The 18017-nt window shown below is 43.5% G+C and overlaps 1 protein-coding gene across 2 annotated transcripts in view; it reads left to right on the top strand.

Moving 5' to 3' along the window:
* The window catches only part of LOC137375171 (serotransferrin-B-like), an 86618-nt gene extending 68852 nt beyond the window's left edge, over nt 1-17766 (top strand). The window contains exons 11-18 of one of the 2 annotated variants that reach the window (XM_068041924.1): nt 990-1034; nt 2201-2365; nt 4857-5013; nt 6558-6622; nt 7866-8050; nt 13584-13776; nt 17399-17471; nt 17574-17766. In XM_068041924.1, coding sequence (XP_067898025.1) covers nt 990-1034; nt 2201-2365; nt 4857-5013; nt 6558-6622; nt 7866-8050; nt 13584-13776; nt 17399-17433 — 845 coding nt within the window. In that variant the 3' untranslated portion in view covers nt 17434-17471; nt 17574-17766. Of the gene's footprint in view, nt 1-989; nt 1035-2200; nt 2366-4856; nt 5014-6557; nt 6623-7865; nt 8051-13583; nt 13777-17398 lie in introns of both variants that reach the window. The other variant, XM_068041923.1, reaches the window with a different exon arrangement.
* Nucleotides 17767-18017: the final 251 nt, after the last annotated feature.

Raw genomic sequence — 18017 nt, 5'->3', positions numbered from 1 at the left:
CTTCCAAAGTCGCTGCAGGAAGAGCATGTACAGTGTTAATTGGAGGGAAGCTTCCTGACTCAGTCTATGTATCTGCCGTGTGATTGGGACTAGGGATACATGACTTAGTGTGTGAGTGTTGGGGGTTGATGCCTCACTTTATGGGCTGGATTTTAATGCTCTCCCTTGTGGTGAGTTCGAAGGCGGGGAGAGCATTTATTTGGGCAGGATGGTGGCAGATGGGGATCCCGCTACCTTCCTACCTCCACCCTAAATAAGTCCGTGATGGGAAGACCCATGTATGGCCTTCCCCCACCCCCACCCCCATTGCCAATTGAGGCCCTCAAGTGGGAAATAATGCACAAGTGAGGACTTCTTTCCACTGCCCCCGGTATTAGCCCAGCAGCAGGCCTGCCTGTCGCCATGCGAGGAGCACAACAAGCAAACCCCTTGAGGGACTCAGCATCAAGATGGTGGGGAACCTGCTGAGAGCCACCTCCTGCCCTTGCTGCTGACCCCCTACAAGCTCCTCCCCTGTGACGCCCACCCCGCGAAAGCCCTCTCATCTTTACGCACCTGTGGCCTGGGTGCATTGATGATCCTGGGCCTCGGGTGGGTGCATTATTGGCATCAGCCACCACCTCCATAGTGGTACTGCTGAGTCAAAAAGCTGCTGGCCTCTGATTGTCCTCTGATTGGCTGGCAACTTTCAGTGGGCGGGACTTCCGTCGCTGAGATCCTTCATACCAGGGAAGGCCCGCTGCTGCCCAGTTAAGTGACTGATTGGCATGTAATGTGGTGGGTCTTACCAAATAGAGGTGGCACAGGGTGTCTCGCCAGCTCTTTAGCCAGTGGGAGAGAGCCCTCACTGCCTCCATTAAACTATGTGTATGTAGATATATGACTGGAGGTGGGGAGGATTCATTTTAGACACTTAAGCTTATATGTGCTGCAGGCTATTAACATGTAATTGATTTTTAAAAATTATGCTTTTTCCTTTCTTTCTGCAGCCAATCTTGCACCATGCAATGCCAACGCAAGAAACACCGTAACACGTAAGTGTTAAAACATTTATTACCCGGACAAATCTCTCTGAATCCGTACAGTCACTGGTAATGAGCTACACATACATTCAAAAATAAAACACTGACACATCATTACCTCGGAATGAGCTGCACATACAGTAAACATTAAGGCTGCTTTTCTTAGAAAAGTCACAGGGGATCTTTAATGGTCACTGGAACAGACAGGTGAGGCCTTGACTAAATTTTACAGGTGATGGATGGCCCCTCCTACATTGAAGAACTGCCTGGGATAGATTGGCTTCTCTCTTCCTGGCAATATTTTGGTGGAACTTGGGCAGGAAGTGGGTTAGGGACCATACCATCAGGTCTGGGCTGTTTTTACACCATCTGATTTCCATCTGAATGGAACAGGTGGTATTCAATAAGTCGGTATTACAGATGGAATGGCATGTTGCAATATCAATTGACTGAAATATGTCAGCCAACATATAGTCTGTCACAGCAATGCCAGATGCAAGGGATCCCTGATCATTCCTGGATTTTAGAGTTGCTATGGGAGCAAAGTGGGGGCAGGAGAACATTAAAATTTTAAAAGGCCAAAAAAATCCACGCAAACAATTGCACAGATTTTGAAAATATAATATTGTTTTGAAGATGTTTTACTCACAGCACGGAGGCTGCTGGATATGTTATGCAACATAATATCTGCCCACCTCTCCAGATAGACTGGCTAGCTCTCCACTCCTGCAGTCTCTTGTTCTCTGCTTTTCCAAGCTCTGCTGAGTCAGAGGCACCCAAATTATTTTAAGGACCCTGAGGCGAGAGGTCATCTTTATGATAGGCAGAAATCCATGGAAATGATGCACTCCAATTCTGCAGTAGTATTAGTAAGTCTAGTCCCGGAGGGTCGACCTAGATTATGTGATCAAGATTGGGATTGGAGTTTTCACTTAAATCTTCTGGCTCAGAGGAAAAGACTCCTGCTGAGGCTTGGCATTAATGGAACAATAGAACATAGAAGCTTCCAGCATAGATGGAAGTCATCCAGCCCATCAGGTCTTTGACAACTCTTTACTAGAGCAATCCAAAACTAATCCATTGCCCTGCTGTCTGCCCATTGCCCTGAATCCTGTTGTGCTTCAAATATTTATCCCTATTTCATTGTAAATGTTACATTGCTTGTATTTTTCTCACAGCCTCTTACTACGCTGTGGCTGTTGTAAAGGATCCGCTGCTGAACTGGGAGAAGCTGAGGGGGAAGAAGTCCTGTCACACAGCTGTCGGGCGTACTGCTGGTTGGAACGTTCCCATGGGATACCTGATTTCAGAGAAAAAAATCAGTCCTTGTGACGTTTATAATTGTAAGTGTAATTCCTTATTTCTCTTCTCTTTTGAAATGTTTAATTGCTCAAGCTGATGCTTATCCTGTTAAATTGTTCAAGGACAAAGTTAAAAGTAAACGTTCTCTCTCCATATGTGTGTCTGTCTCTTGCTCTCCACTTTTTCCTGTCTCTTTACTCTGTCTTCCTGTTTCTCATCCCATTTCCTCTCTCTATGCTTCTCACACACTTTCTTTCTGAATAATCACTGAGTATTGTCTCTGATTCTTTTTCACACTCCTTATGTAAGTTTACCTTTTTGTTATCTTCGCTCACCTGTTTGCTTCCTTTGATTTTCATTTCATACATGCTCCTTTGCTGAACTTGTATCTTTTACAATTTTAAAACTTAGGGTAAGGTGAAAGTCAAAATGCAGCTGGTCAGAGGTGGGGGATCTGGGCCAGCTAGGCCAGAGCTAGGAGAAGAACACTATCTTGGAGGTGCCACAAATATTTATGGTGTGAGAAACCACAGGTTGGGAGTCTTGACTGGAGATAGCAGCACCTTCCCATCTGAGGACTGCAGCTGAGAGACAAACTGTTGGCTGGGGCCTGGAGCAAAAATACCATGGGGTTTAAGAATGGGGCAACACATGAGCAGCGAAAAACCCAAGAGTCAAAATTGTAAAGAAGGCAGGAACAGGGAGTAGAGCTTTTAGAATGTTGACTGCTTTGTAACTGAGGAGCAAGGATGCATTCTAAGTGTCCAAGCTGGAAGCACAGTAGTGTGCCACTGTAGATCAAGAGATTTCAGAGGGTTCATAATCCACTTAATGTTGGGACTAGCAGAGCTGCTGATTTCCTAAGTTATAATCCTCCTGCTTTCCTGCTTTAATGTTTAGTGCAGCAAGAGCAACACATGCCAGACCCAAATTTGATTCAGTTTGTCCGGCTGCTCAAAATCTACCCTCTGCCCTGCAAAAGCATCCGACTGTGCTTCTGACCTGGAGAGCAGGACTGGGAGAAGAAGAATGCAGTGAGCAGCAGGGCCTGGAACTGTGGCAAGCTTCCCCAGAAGGGGAGAACAGAGCTGGAGCACTCAGAATGGCACAGGAGCAGAAGCTGGGAAAGGTGTCATGGGAAAGGGAGGAGGCAATGGGAGTGATTGAGGAGTGGACTCAGGTGTTGTGAAGGAAATGGTCTCTTTGGAATGTTGAAAGGGGAAAGGAAGAGAAGAGCTGTTTGATGGTGACATCGCAACTGAGGTGTTGAAAATCGTGGAGAATAATCCATTGAACGTTGAGGCTGGTGGGGTGGAAGGGGAGGACAAGGGAACCTTATCGTGGTTCTGGGAGTGAGGGGTAGGGGTGAGAACAGAAATACAGGAAATGGAATGGATAAGGTTGCGGTCCATGTCAACCACGGTGGAGGGGAATTTTAGGTTGAAGAATAAGGAAGACATATCAGAAACACTGTTAATGGAAGAACAGATGGGTTGGAAGAGAATGGAATAGAGTCCTTGCAGGAATTCAAGTGTGAGGAAGTATGATCAAGGTAGCTAAGTGGGCTTATAGTAGACATTGGTCAATAGCCTATCCCCAGAAATGGAGACGGAGAAGTCGAGGAAGGGAAGGGAAGAGTCAGAGTTGGACCATGTGAATGTGAAGGAAGGGTGGAAATTGGAAACAATTGATGAAATTTTCCAGAACGAGGTGAGAGCAGGAAATCATGCCAATACAGTCAACAATGTGCTGGAAAAAGAGATGTGGAAGGAGACCTGAGTAGGACTGGAACAAAGAATGATCCACATATCCCATGAAAAGGCAGGCATTGCTAGGATCCATAGGGGTTCTCATAGCAACACCTTTTATTGGGTTTTATTCGTTATGTCACTGGCCCACTCCTGGATGGGTGCAACAAGGCATCCGACTTCTGGGAACTTGAGTTTGCGAGGAGGCCCTTTCTTAATCCCGCTCCACAGTACCACCTCTATGTGGAACAGGCAAAAGGATGAGAGTCAGCAGAAGTAATACATCCCAGTAAACACACAGCCAGTCACAAGAAAGAAAAAGAAAAAGGCATCCGACTTGATGAGATGGTGGAAGTCAGTGGTGCCTTGCTGTTCTAATAAAAGTGGCCAGGGCCTAAAAAGAGCTAGTAAGGGAGTCATGTCAGCTTTTCACCAGCATAGGGCCCAGTAGGCTTATGGGTAGCATACTGGGTAAAATACCTAGGGTAGCCCCTAGGCAGAATATCACCCACCTACCCACCGCCCAACAATAGGAAGGGGAAACCAGAATTTGTGGTGGAAACCTGGTTAATCTGGTTTCCTCCCCAAATTGCAGCTCCCACCCTGGTTGATGCGCCTGCTTCGTGATCTCCAACCCCAAGAGAATTGCAGGCCTTTTTTCCCTTCTCGGGTGAATACAGCTGCCTAATTTTACAGCACAGTTTGGAATCAGGGAGGCAAATGTGCAGTTATAAAATAATTTTATTGACCAGGAAAATTAACTTGTTTTCTTTTTTGAACAAAGCAACATATTTCAGTGCAAGTTGTGCTCCTGGGGCAGATAAGGCTCTTCACCCCAAACTGTGCTCCCTGTGTATTGGTAATGGAGACAAACTGAATACAGAAAACAAATGTGTGGCCAACAACAATGAACGGTACTTCAGCTACAGTGGAGCTTTCAGGTACAGTACGGAATCCTTATCTGGCTGAAATCCAGCTGTGCAATATCAGTAACAACACATTACCGTGTCCATATGACACTCCTCTGTCCATAACTTAACTAAACCATTCTGTTTGTTACAACAAACAACCAAAACAAGTGTTTTAAATTTTGATCTACTTACTCTTCTAGAGTTTCCATTGTCTCTTAGCATCTCAATTTTTCCATCTCACCCTTTATTGCTCTCTCTGTCTCACTCTGTTCCCATCTCACCCACTCTCGCTCTCTCTGTCTCACTCTGTTCCCATCTCACCCACTCTCGCTCTCTCTGTCTCACTCTGTTCCCATCTCACCCACTCTCGCTCTCTCTGTCTCACTCTGTTCCCATCTCACTCACTCTCGCTCTCTCTGTCTCACTCTGTTCCCATCTCACCCACTCTCACTCTCTCTGTCTCACTCTGTTCCCATCTCACTCACTCTCGCTCTCTCTGTCTCACTCTGTTCCCATCTCACCATCTCACTCACTCTCACTCTCTCTGTCTCACTCTGTGCCCATCTCATTCACTCTCGCTCTCTCTGTCTCACTCTGTTCCCATCTCACCCACTCTTGCTCACTCTGTCTCATTCTGTTCCCATGTCAACATCTCACCTGCTCTCGCTCTGTCTCACTCTGTTCCCATCTTCCCATCTCACTCTTTCTCATTGTCTCACTCCCCATCTCGCTCTCTCTTTGTCTCACTGTTTCCTTATATTCATATTTGAAATGACAAATTTCAAGATTCTTTGTTTCCCCCTTTACTGAACTCATTTAAGACTTTTTCCTCAGCTTTGTCTTGTCTTTTGCCAAAATAATCCTATACCCTCCTCTCTTGTACACGTTACTCGTTACTTGGTGTTATATGAACATTCGCTGTGTGCTTCTTTAAGTCAAAGCTTTTTGATCTGACAAATAAGACTGTCAAGAATCCAGCCGGGCCTTCTAAGACAAGTTTAAAAAAACACTGTCCTTAGTAGGGCCAGGAGGAACAATACCCTGCAAAAAATGTCTGCACCTCTGCTCCCTAGGGCATCCCCTCCCAGCTCCAAGACCTTTGCAATAATGGTCCTCCTGAACTACTTTGATGTCAACTGTCTTTTCTTGGTACTGATGCTCAATTCTCATCCCCTCTCCCGGGGCCAACAAAATGGGTGAACATCTGACCGGCAACATTCAAATCAGGCGACTGCTGTTTTCTTTCCCTGGGTAATGGGGGAAGGCAAAATATCAGAAAGATTTCCTACTCCTGATCGGCAACCAGTACCACTATTGCAAAGTGCATGAATGGATAAGTCTGAGGATAAGATCGGCCACTGGGTAACATACCCCATGGTTAAATAATCTGTTAACACTCATTGTCTTGGCTCCCTTATATGGGAGGGGTACCAGTGATTGTGTGCCCATGCTCCAGCGACAACAGTCAAAGCCTTCACCTAGGGGACAGAGAAAATTGAAAAAGGAGGGAAATATTACAAGCTGTTATTTTTGTAATTGTGTTTCCTGAATTAACTTGCTAAAATCTCCCTCAGGTGTCTGGTGGATGCAGGTGATGTGGCTTTCGTTAAACATACCACCGTGCCTGAGAACACTGACGGTATGTGTCACTTTCTCAGTGAATTTGAAATGTGCAGTCTTGGATTGTAAAAATTCTGAAGTTTTCAAGTTCAGTTCCTGCTCTGTGCTGAATCTGCTGATTTCAGTGGGAGTTGTAATCCCTGAGCACCATAGGGCTTCAGGCGCATTTGTTCTGTTTCAGAATATTGGATTGGAGGATGAGGAGAGGAGTCCTCAGCATATGGCTGGTGCAGGTATGGTTACTGAGGCCTACATTCCTTGAGGATGGTACTTCTCTCTAACAATTAGAATGACAGGGAAATTCCACCTTTAGCACTACTTCTGCTCCAGGTCTTTATAAAATAGTTATCCCCTCTGCTAAGGCACATTAATGTGAAAGTACACATGTACAAAAGTACATATTCCAGGTGCTGACAATTCCTTGTATTGCAACCATTTCTTAATTTATTTTATTTGCTTTCTTGGCCTGCACAGCACCTACCTTCAAACCTACAGCTTCCTGACTTCTAAATTTTCAGACCCTTACCCTTTCCACTCTGGGCACTATGGCATTCCTTTAGGGGCCATCTTGGAGGAACAGCAGAAGGAATGCAGCAGGAACAGGCTGCACAACCACCCAGTGGTACTGAACTGGCAAAATGTATAGACTTTGTTATTCTTACCCAAACCTCTCCCAGGAGCAGTACACACAGAGGCTCGTCTTCCTGAGGAATCCATTGGTAATTAGTGTTACTTGCTACTACCTGACTAGCAAAACACTTCCAACACATCACTGCACTGCTGGTGGCTGTAAGAGTAACCACTGCACTGAAATTTTAAGTCACAGGCTCATTGCAAGTTACTTCAAGGGACATTTTTAACATTTCTCAGTTGGCTGCCCACAGGTATATCAGGTACTATGTTTGTATAAGCAAACCAATTCATCAACATCCCCATGGAAGCCTTGCATCATCATGGGTGGGTCATGCAATTTTTCACAGTGCTGGATTTGCCAAGGTTCAGGGTGCTCTAGATGGGCTCCTTATGGTCATACGTGCTTCCTTCATCAATCTTAACTGCTTAAATCAACAAGAAAGGCTACCATTCTCTTAATGTACAGTTCATCAGTGATTATCAACATTGCATCATGCACGTGAATGTTAATTTTCTTTATACTGGGACAACCCCTGGTGCCACTATTCTTTGAAACCAAAAGGCATATTTGGTTGAATTCTGGGAGACAAATTAGCCATGATAATGAATGGAATAATTTTCACTCATAGGGAATGGACAGCTCTCTTGGAATCGGAATCTGAACTCTGCTAATTATTACCTCTTGTGCAAAGACGGCACCACATCCGCAGTCAGTCAATACATGAACTGCCATTTGGCGACTGTCCCAGCGCATGCTGTTATGACACGACCAAATATGAAAAAGAAAGTTCTCAATCTGCTGAAAAGTGAACAGGTGAGTGTGTGAACGTATTTTATTGTTTAGCTTTACAAAATGCAGAGGGGCCATTTCTCTTCATTGGTGAATTGTAGCAACTTGTAGGTTGATTTCCCCCAAAACAATTCACAGCTCCCCCAAAATTCCAACTCTACACCATAACTCTGCCTCTATTATTTTCCCAGAATCCACCAGTTGCAAACCAACCCACTGTTTGATAATAATTACATTTCATACTCAGACTACTGTAGACTGACCTCTATGAAAAGAGAGGGAGGACGAGAGACAAAAGCTTCCTCAGGTTGATGTGCTGTCAGTTGACTCACTGAGGTATCAAAGTTACATCCATGAATAAGAACTCTCCCCTTTTTGATATGGGAGCTCACAGCAATGACTTAGTCTGTTTAGCAAAGCCTGTCTGCCAAGAGGGTTGAATGAAACTCTATTCGAATCCCAGAGTGTAAACTGTACTGGCATGTGCTCAGTAAGTTCCTGTTGCCTCAATTTGATGGCTGTTCCCACTGGTAAACTATTCACAGCTTCAGGGCAGGAGAAGAACTTTGGTGCATCCAGCCTACCTATCCATAGTATTCCCTTGGTGCACTTCCAATAACCTTGGTTCCCATTTTCTGACAGAGCCCATCTAGCTCCTTCTTAAAACTTGGTAAGGTAATCATGCAGGTAATCTGTTCCACTGACCACCAAAAATGTTCCTCTTGCATTTCCTATTTACTTCTATTGTCCTCAATTTGTAAATATGACCTCTTTTGCTTACATTCTCTACAGAGCAGAAAAACGTACTTGGATCCAATTTATCCAAATCTTTTATAATTTGTATCATATCCCCTTCTGGTCTTCTCATTCAAATGAGATATTAAACTGAGGCCCCATCTGCCCTCTCAGGTGGATGTAAAAGATGCCAAGGCACTATTTCGAAGTTGTGGTGCCTGACCCGCTGGATGTTTCCACTACTTTCTATTTCTGTTTCCTCTTTGCACCCTTTGTTTACACATACCCTACTTAAAGAATGCTTTATGTTTACAGTTTTGTTTTCCTCATGATCTGTCTTTGCAGCCCTTATTGATTTTTTGGCATTCTTTAGCTGGTCTTCATAAATCTACCTATCCTGTTCTTTTCCTGAATATGACATATTTTTGTATGTCCTGTCTGTATCCCTAATAAATTTCACAATTTTGTAAGCCAAACGTGACTTGTGCTTTTGTTCTGCCTTGAACCATTTTTGAGGAAAAGTCCTTTTGCATTTTAAAAACTATCCCTCTAAAACTATTCCACTTTCCTTTTCCTATCTGTATGTCTTCCCATTTTACCATTCCCATGCATTCCCCCATACCCTTAAAATTAGCTTGTTAAAAACATAGCTTTTCAATTGGCTACCTTTCTGTTTTCTGCCATTGTGTCTACATTGAATCACAGAACATTGAACCACTAGATCTCAGATGTGCCCTTGCTTCTACTTTACATATTATTCTTTCCTCATTCATTAGAACTAAATCCAATGTGCATTATTCCCTGTGGATTCTTTAATGCACTGTTTTAGGAATGAGTCCCTCATAATTTCAATAATTTTCCTCTTGCATGCAGACTGTCCCCATTTTAACGGTGAGGAAAACTGAAATCCCCGAGGATTACAACTGAAGACTTGACAGTCATATACCTTATTTATTCCCATGAAACTGCATCAGCCTACCTTTGATTATTCTGCAGTGCTGTAGCATATTCCTGCTCCTAACTTTTTCTGTTTACTGCCTTATAATTCTACCCAAACAAATTCATTACCACTTCTAAATTTCAATTCTATCTAGTCCCTCTCTAATAACAATATCTGTATTCTCCCTCCTCCTGCCTTGTCATCCCAGTCCAACCTAAACGCACACATAATATGCAAGTTAACTATCCAAACAAACTCATTACCACTTCCAAATTTCAACTCTATCTAGTCCCTCTCTGCGGCACAGTGGCGCAGTGGTTAGCACCGCAGCCTCACAGCTCCAGCGACCCGGGTTCAGTTCTGGGTACTGCCTGTGCGGAGTTTGCAAGTTCTCCCTGTGACCGCGTGAGTTTCTGCCAGATGCTCTGGTTTCCTCCCCAAGCCTTGCAGGTTGATAGATAAATTGGCCATTGTAAATTGCCCCTAGTGGAGGTAGGCGGTAGGAGACTGGTGGGATGTGGTAGGGAATATGGGGTTAATGTAGGATTAGTATAAATGTGTGTTTGTTGGTTGGCACAGACTCGGTGGGCCGAAGGGTCTGTTTCAGTGCTGTATCTGTAAATAAATAAAAAAACGATATCTGTATTCTCCCTCCTCCTGCCTTGTCATCCCCAAGTCCTATCTAAATCCACACATAATATGCAAGTTAACTATTCAATCAACATTTGGTTTCAACCAGGTTTCATTTATTCCTGCAACATCTTTTTCTTCCCTACCTACCAGCACTTCCAGCTCCCCCATTTCATTCCTGAAACATTTTGCATTCATATAAGCACAATTCAGGTTACCATTTAATATCCTTACTCCTTCTGTCTTAATTATTCTCAGCCTAAAGTCTGTTCTGCTTTCCTCTTCCCCCGCCATAATGATACTGTGACCTTTCGTCCCAGTCAACATTATAAATGGTTGGTCTATGTGTAGAAGTGAATACTTTGTCAGCTGAACCTGATCTTGTATCAATTTCATAATATAAATCACACCAAAATCACTTCTCAGCCAAATAGATAAACCCTCAAATTTTTACCACAACCAATCACATTCTACAACAAAATTGGCCAATCATATTCTAGAACCATAAGATTTTACAGCACAGAAGGAGGCCATTTGGGATGGCTCTTTGAAAGAGCTCTTCAATTAGTCCTATACAGCTAATATTCTGTAAGATTAAAAAAACATGTTAAATGAAAATATGAAAATATAATCAAGCAACATGACAGTTCGTTACCCTAGTCTAAACCAAAAATGAGAAACTGCCACCATGCCATCTCATTGGTCCTGGATGTCATGCTCTCCGACAGAGCTGAGCATTGGTCCCCAGCAGGAAAAAACAAGGACATGTTTAGTTTAGTTTAGTTTAGAGATACAGCACTGAAACAGGCCCTTCGGCCCACCGAGTCTGTGCTGACCATCAACCACCCATTTACACTAATCCTACACTAATCCCATATCCCTACCACATCCCCACCTGTCTCTATATTTCCCTACCACCTACCTATACTAGGGGCAATTTATAATGGCCAATTTACCTATGTCCCATATACATCTGAGCAACAGCATGGGAGACACTGATATATTTTAATAATTTAAGCTAAGTGTTTCCATTGAAACCCATGATATAAGGAGTAAACATAAGCCACATCGGAGGATACAGCATTCATCTAATATACAGATGAAACATTGCTTTAAAATGCTGGCCCTGAAATCCTGCATAAACAGTCATTTTCTGCTGTTGCTATTGTTTCCTGGGGCTTCCAATGGGTTTTTGGCAAGCGACTGGTAGGAATTACTGTGAAGACTAGTAGAACTCTTAATTTCAGGACCACTTTGTCTGGTTTCAATAGATCATAGAATTCAAAGACTCTGCTGTGATTCACAGAACTTCACTGCTTCAAATGAAACTGAATCCTTGACTGTCACAGAAAAATGCAACTAATTAAAACCGGATTATTCAGTGATAGTATAGATGTGCAGTGGCATACTTTCAGCATGTGGTAGCTGTGACAGCTTGATGCTAAGACAGTGCTGACTGAGCTTTATACTAAACACACACTGTATTACCAGGTATATTTCAAGGCTTAACATCATAAACAATCCAATAGAGCTTGAGGAGATTGTAAAGTGAATTTCCATTGGCAAAGTGTGATTTGAACTTGTAATATTGTACTTTTGTTCTGAAGTGTAATGCACAGAGCAAAGCAGACCATCCATAAACAGGGCAATAGTAGCTCCCATATGGATTGCAGTGTGTCAATAGTATAGAGGATAAAAGCAGACCGTTTACAGATTATAGTCCATTAGTGCAGTATATTAAAATCATACAAGGAAATAGCAGCAAGGTAATAACAAGGAGCCCTAGCAACCTCAGGTCCAAGGAAAAACGCTGCAATGGCTGGATTATCTTTTGACCTCTAAGATCTTCAGTGTACAAAAGCGACAGTTCTTCGTATAAGGCCTCATTTAAAGTTTAAAGTAGGAATTTCAAAGTGTCAATCCTTTTCAAACCATCACTCGTTTCTCTCAGGTTTCAAGATTTTCTAACTGCTCTGATTTTTTAAAATCTATTGCAGAAAACAATTTCTAAAAATTAGCCACTCATATTCAAAAGGGAGTTGCAGTCAAATATAAATGGAATCACTCCTGAAAGCTGTAGCCATTTCAGAATTGTTCATTTGACTCCTTCTCAAACCTGTTATCAGAGCGACTACAAGAGCAAGCCTTGCAACAATGCATTGGAACAGGCCTGATACAAAATTTGGCTGTTTAACGCTGTTTGCACATTGACTCATTTTTAAAGGGACAGCTGCAAACTATTATTTTTGTCATAACCATGGATGTATCGCAATACATGCAGAGCCTGCTCGTGCATCATATACTTTGAGTACACCATGACACACGCACGACTAGATTTTGTTTGCCTGCTGCCGGAGAAGAAAGAAATGGCTGCCGCACACATGGGCCGTGCGCCGCCACGCTACCACCATCTTGGGCCCAGCAGCTAATTAGAATATGCAGGGTGGCCGTCCCCACCACCACCCCCTCCCCCCAATCATGTGGTGGGGTTGGCTTCGGCGCCATTTTTAAAGGACTGCCAGCTCTACTCAGAGACTGCAGAGTTTCCCCTCACTACACTGAAAATAAATGTTTGCCTCGCTCCCCCAACTGCGTTAACATTGCAGTGTTGACCCCTTCTCCCCGCAACTGCACAAAGTGCAGAGTTCACACCCACCCACACTAAAAATGCAGAGTTCACCCTGTTTCTCCCTCCCCCTAACTGCACTAAAAATGCTGGGTTCCTCCTTCCCTATCTCGGTGGCGCCGGCTTTCCCTGACAGGAAAGTGAAGGCTTTTGAGTGTCGCGTGTCGTGCTGAAGATCCAGAACTGCTGGTAATATTGCTGCGGGTTAGGTTTTAATGCATGCAAACACACCATTTAAATATTTAAAGTTAGGTCCCATCACTGAGCAGCGGAAGGCCTGCCACGGATCCTCACCGCCACCAGCAAGATCAGGCCCGGCAATCCCGACATCGGGCTCCGTGGTGGGTCGCTGCCACTCCGATCATCTGGCCCCCCCGCCACAGAGCCCAGTGTCGGGAGCTGAACAAAATTCAGCCTGCAGTGTCTGTACACCACTAATGTACTGTGTCGTATCTACCTTTTTATGTGTTATTGGGATGTGGTGATGCTGGCAAGGTCATATTTATTATCAATTCTTAGTTGCCTTCAGAAGGTGGTCCTGTTCCTATGTTCCTAATATAATTTACATAAAGACCATTGGAGTGTGTTTACTGTAACCCCAGTAACAGGTTTTCTTCTTATTCCAGCTGAAACATGGGCGTAGTGGATCCGATAAAGTCAGATTCGAGATGTTCAGCTCAGCGTCATTTTCAGGGAAGGACCTTCTTTTTAAGGACTCCACTCAGTGCCTTGTTGAAGTCCCCGCCACTAATTACAAACAATTCCTGGGTGATAGTTACATTAAGTCAATGAAAGGACTCCACTCCTGTGAAAGCCCTGGTAAATATCATTAGTGAATTATGGACTTCAATCAACACGGTGTTTCTTTAACAGTTTTGGACTTTTGTTGTGTGTGTTTCAAGCAGAAAATGTTAAGGCTCTGATCAAGCACATACATTCTGCATTCTGAAAAGATGGTAATGGTACTTGGGTGAGCAGTTGAGTGATGATATCTTCTTGCTGCTCTGAATGTGTGAAAGGAATGGAGAGGACTGTGTTCCAGTCATGGCTCTTGTGCCATGGCCACTATCCAAAGAATTGTTGAGAGCAATGGAAATTATGTGGGATGTGGTTCGGGGTTCATTCAATGTATGATTTTCAGTAGCCTATCCAATTCGGATGGGTTTTAAGGTTGTGAGGCATCCACTGCTCCTGATTCTACTTCCTGGGATCCAAGTCTCACTCCCAACAGTTTTAAAACTGAGTGCAGCCTTTTGTACACCTGTACATCTTAACAGCTGAGATCAGGGAGTCCAGTACTTGGCAATCATCATGATAGCATTGAAGAGGGAATTCAGCTAGGCATTGCTGTATGCTGTTGGGACACCATTGATCTTGATGACTTTACTAGAGACTTTGCTGGCATGGCCCTGCTCTGTACTTGATGGAGCACTATTGTAATGTGAAGCTTTCCGTACTTGTCCGTCTGTGTATAGGTACAGTATTTTTCTCCAGTCTCCTGAAACAGGATCTGGCTTGTGTTAATTTTAAATCAGACTTTTTCAGTGCAACATCTCTAGTGTCAGAATTCTACCTCTTCTATTATGCCTTCTCGGCCCTTCCATGTTTCCAGCATGTTGCAATTATTGCCCAAGATATTGTCAATCAGGACCTCGAGACAACGTTCCTCTAAGCTGCGTGGGTGCATGCCATGCAGCAGTCCAAAACTTACCGCATGGGACAAATGGTCCGCGCACAGAAAGCGATCCCTTTTAAGACGTGCGGATGCACTGTGCAACAAAAAGACCACGCACAGTGAAAGGAAATTAGAGGGAACATTGTCTTGAGGACTGCTTCAGCATATTCTCAAAGCATCAGCTGGGATCACCTATTGACTCAGTGTAGCTTGGAAATCATTGGAAATAACTAATTTTAATATATGTACAATAGGTATTATCAGGGGAAGGAGGGAACTACCAAATACATCCCAGACTGTTGAGATGAATGGTTCCTGTGCCAACTAGCTGTAGGGATTCTATGGGAGATAGTTGTCCCAATCTACTTCTTAGTGAGTTTGGGCCCACAGAACAAACTGCTCTGGCTTGCCATTAACTGAAAACCTTATTCAGAGAGATCATAGGTTGGCTGAGTGGGAAATGGTTAAAATGTCACACTACTATAGTAGGATGTGTTCTTCTGAGGTTGGAGCAGAGTCACATTATTGCGATAATCTATCTAACCCGTGTTGTACCTGAGTATTGCACTCCTCACAAAAGAGGCCCCTCAACCACATGGGCATAAAAGTTCATGGAAGAAACTACAGTTCAGAACATACACAGGCCTTTGATCCCAGCATTAATTTCAAGATCTGCCTGCTGCCGACTTCCAACATTGATCCCATCAAAGTTTTAAAGTCAGCAGAACATCAATTGACTTAAACAAACTTTGCATTTCAGGCACCTGCCATGGGGGAGAGGCTGCAAAATGAAATGAGTGGTGTCCAATCTGGGTTGAAGCGGGGCTGAATACCACCACCGCCTTCCCCACCTCTCCACAAATCATCATTTCAGTACCCAAATGGCCCACTTTATGAAGGGGCTGAAAATTTCTGCTATTTTAAAAAATCTTTTATCGAGATGTCCAGGACCCTCTTGGGCCCCAGCTCTGCTGGATGGCAGGCTGGTATGGTTGCTCTCAATCAGCGTACTAACCTGCTGCTTTCCACTAGGCCAGGAATGAGGAATATGACAATGGGGACTCTTGCCAGATTATTGGACAGGAGTACTTCAGAAGGGTTACAAATTTTCAGCCTCTACATCTATATATTATTGAAATCTGTCATGTCTTCCCCAATATAAACTATTCCAATTGATGTACTTATTTTCACATTAAGTGTGTCCCCATATGCCTGTTATGTAGGTGTGTACCTGTACCTGTATATGTACCTGTGATACCTGTAGGCAGTGCTGCAATAGGAGATTCCTATCTTGGTGGATGTGGGGAACATGCTGGCTGTCACAAATCCTTCTGATGCTCTGTCGTTCAACGATCAGAAAAGAAGCTGCTTTGAGTCTGCATGTAATTGCAGGCACTGGCCACTGGGTGATACCACTGAGTGTTCATTTTATATTTTTAGAAGGCATACTCTTTGCCATGTTTTGCTCCCAGCTGATGCAGATGTAAAACATGGCATTACTTAATATATTATTAATTGGCTATTTATTACTGTCACTATTTTATTTTTAGATAAGGTATTGTTTTATCTTCCACCACCCACCCCACCCCCCACCTCAGCCTTGAGCACTAGTCTGTTTTGTATAAACTAACCCCTCCTCCCCCACATGTCTGTGCTCAGTTGGCTTCCAGCCATAATGTTTTGGCCAATTAGAATCATAGAATGATACAGAACAGAAAGAGGCCATTCAGCCCACTATACAGTGTCTATATCAGCTCTCAGAAAGAGCTATCCAATTAGTCCTACTCCACTGCTCTTTATCCATAACCCAGTAAATGTTTCTTTTTTATATATCTACACTATTACCCTTTGAAAGTTACTATTGAATGTGCTTCCACTGTCCTTTCAGGCACTGCACTCCAATTCTGGGATGGTGCTCCTCTTGTCCACTAGCTACTTCACACTGTTGTTCTTGTTCTTCCTCTTTTTCCCCCCTTTCTCCTCACCCTCTTCCCTTTTCTTCTCATTATCCACAGTTGCCTTCACCCTCCTCTTCCCCTCCACTCCCCTTTCCCCTTCACCCCCAACTCCATTGTCACCTGGTGTAATTGGTTGTAACAGTGTGCATCCTTCATCAATATTCCAGCCCCTGACAATTTCCGGGCCTTTAATTCTCTCGCCCCTTCCCTCAGTTCCTTTAAATCTCCTCTGCCTCTTATTATTCTCTACCTTCTAACTTTATCTCACTTGGGGGTTCTAATCCTGCTCTCTGTCAACCTCTAACCCTACTTTAACTTCCCCCTACCTCAGGCCTCTAACTCTGATCTGTATTCTCCCTCCTCCAGCCAGTGTCTCTACTCCACATTTGTCTCTACTCTATATTCCCCTTCCCCAGCCTCCAACCCTGCTCCTAATCTCTAATTTTGATCTTTCTTTCCTCCCTGCCACCCCCAATCTTTAACTATGCTCTAACATTTCTCTTTATTCTCTGTAACCCTCCTTTACCTTCTCACACAGCACTTAATCCTGCTCTCCTTTCCCCTTGCTCCAGCTCACCTACCTCCCACTCTAGTCTACACTCTGCCTTTGACTTCTTGTGGTATCTAAAGTTGTAGTCCTCTTTCAGCCCTGGTCCATTTATTCCCCATCTTCTGCTTCTGCTTGACCTGCAGATTATATTTGGTCTTGACTGCCTGTGTTTAACACCACAGTTAATAAACTTAAGGGGACAGTTACAATGAGAACTATTACAGTCACATTCTAAGCATCTATTCCTTTCTATTCCAGAGCTCCTGGAAGCTTGCGACTTTGCTAAATGCTGAAACCCATGGAGGTGACCTGAGGACGATTCGCACACTAGGTGATCCAGAATATTCCATTCTCTCCATCTGACACCTGTCTGATAACAGTTCCGAAGAAGGGTCACTGAGCCGAAACGTTAACTCTGCTTCTCTTTCCACAGATGCTGCCAGACCTGCTGAGTGGTTCCAGCATTTCTTGTTGTTAATTCACACTATGCCTGCCTGAATTCTTTTTCTGCATTGATTAGTTTACCACAGATATGATGACTGATTTATCTCACCACAGTAGAAATGGAGGAGTTGGGGCTTGATTGTCTTTCTGTAACACAAAATAAATTCTTCCTTCTTCAACGATTTCAGATTATTTGAGTTTTATTTCTAACAATGGTAATATTGTGTTGATCAGTAATTATGAAAGAGATTTAATCAAGTATTTTTTTTATTATAAAGGATTTTGATAGGCTGAATAGGAGAAAAATATTTCTCCTGGATGAGATTCAGGAGTGATGGATTATCAATTTAATGCATTCACTAAGTGAAGAAAGGGTTGAAAAAAATGTCTTTATGTATGGAGTTGTTCTAACATGGAATACTGTGCCACAGGG

The sequence above is a fragment of the Heterodontus francisci genome, chromosome 11 (assembly GCF_036365525.1).
Source record: "Heterodontus francisci isolate sHetFra1 chromosome 11, sHetFra1.hap1, whole genome shotgun sequence".
Classification (NCBI taxonomy): Eukaryota; Metazoa; Chordata; class Chondrichthyes; order Heterodontiformes; family Heterodontidae; genus Heterodontus; species Heterodontus francisci.
Note: the sequence above shows the minus strand (reverse complement) of the source record. Positions and strands in the feature narration are given on the sequence as shown.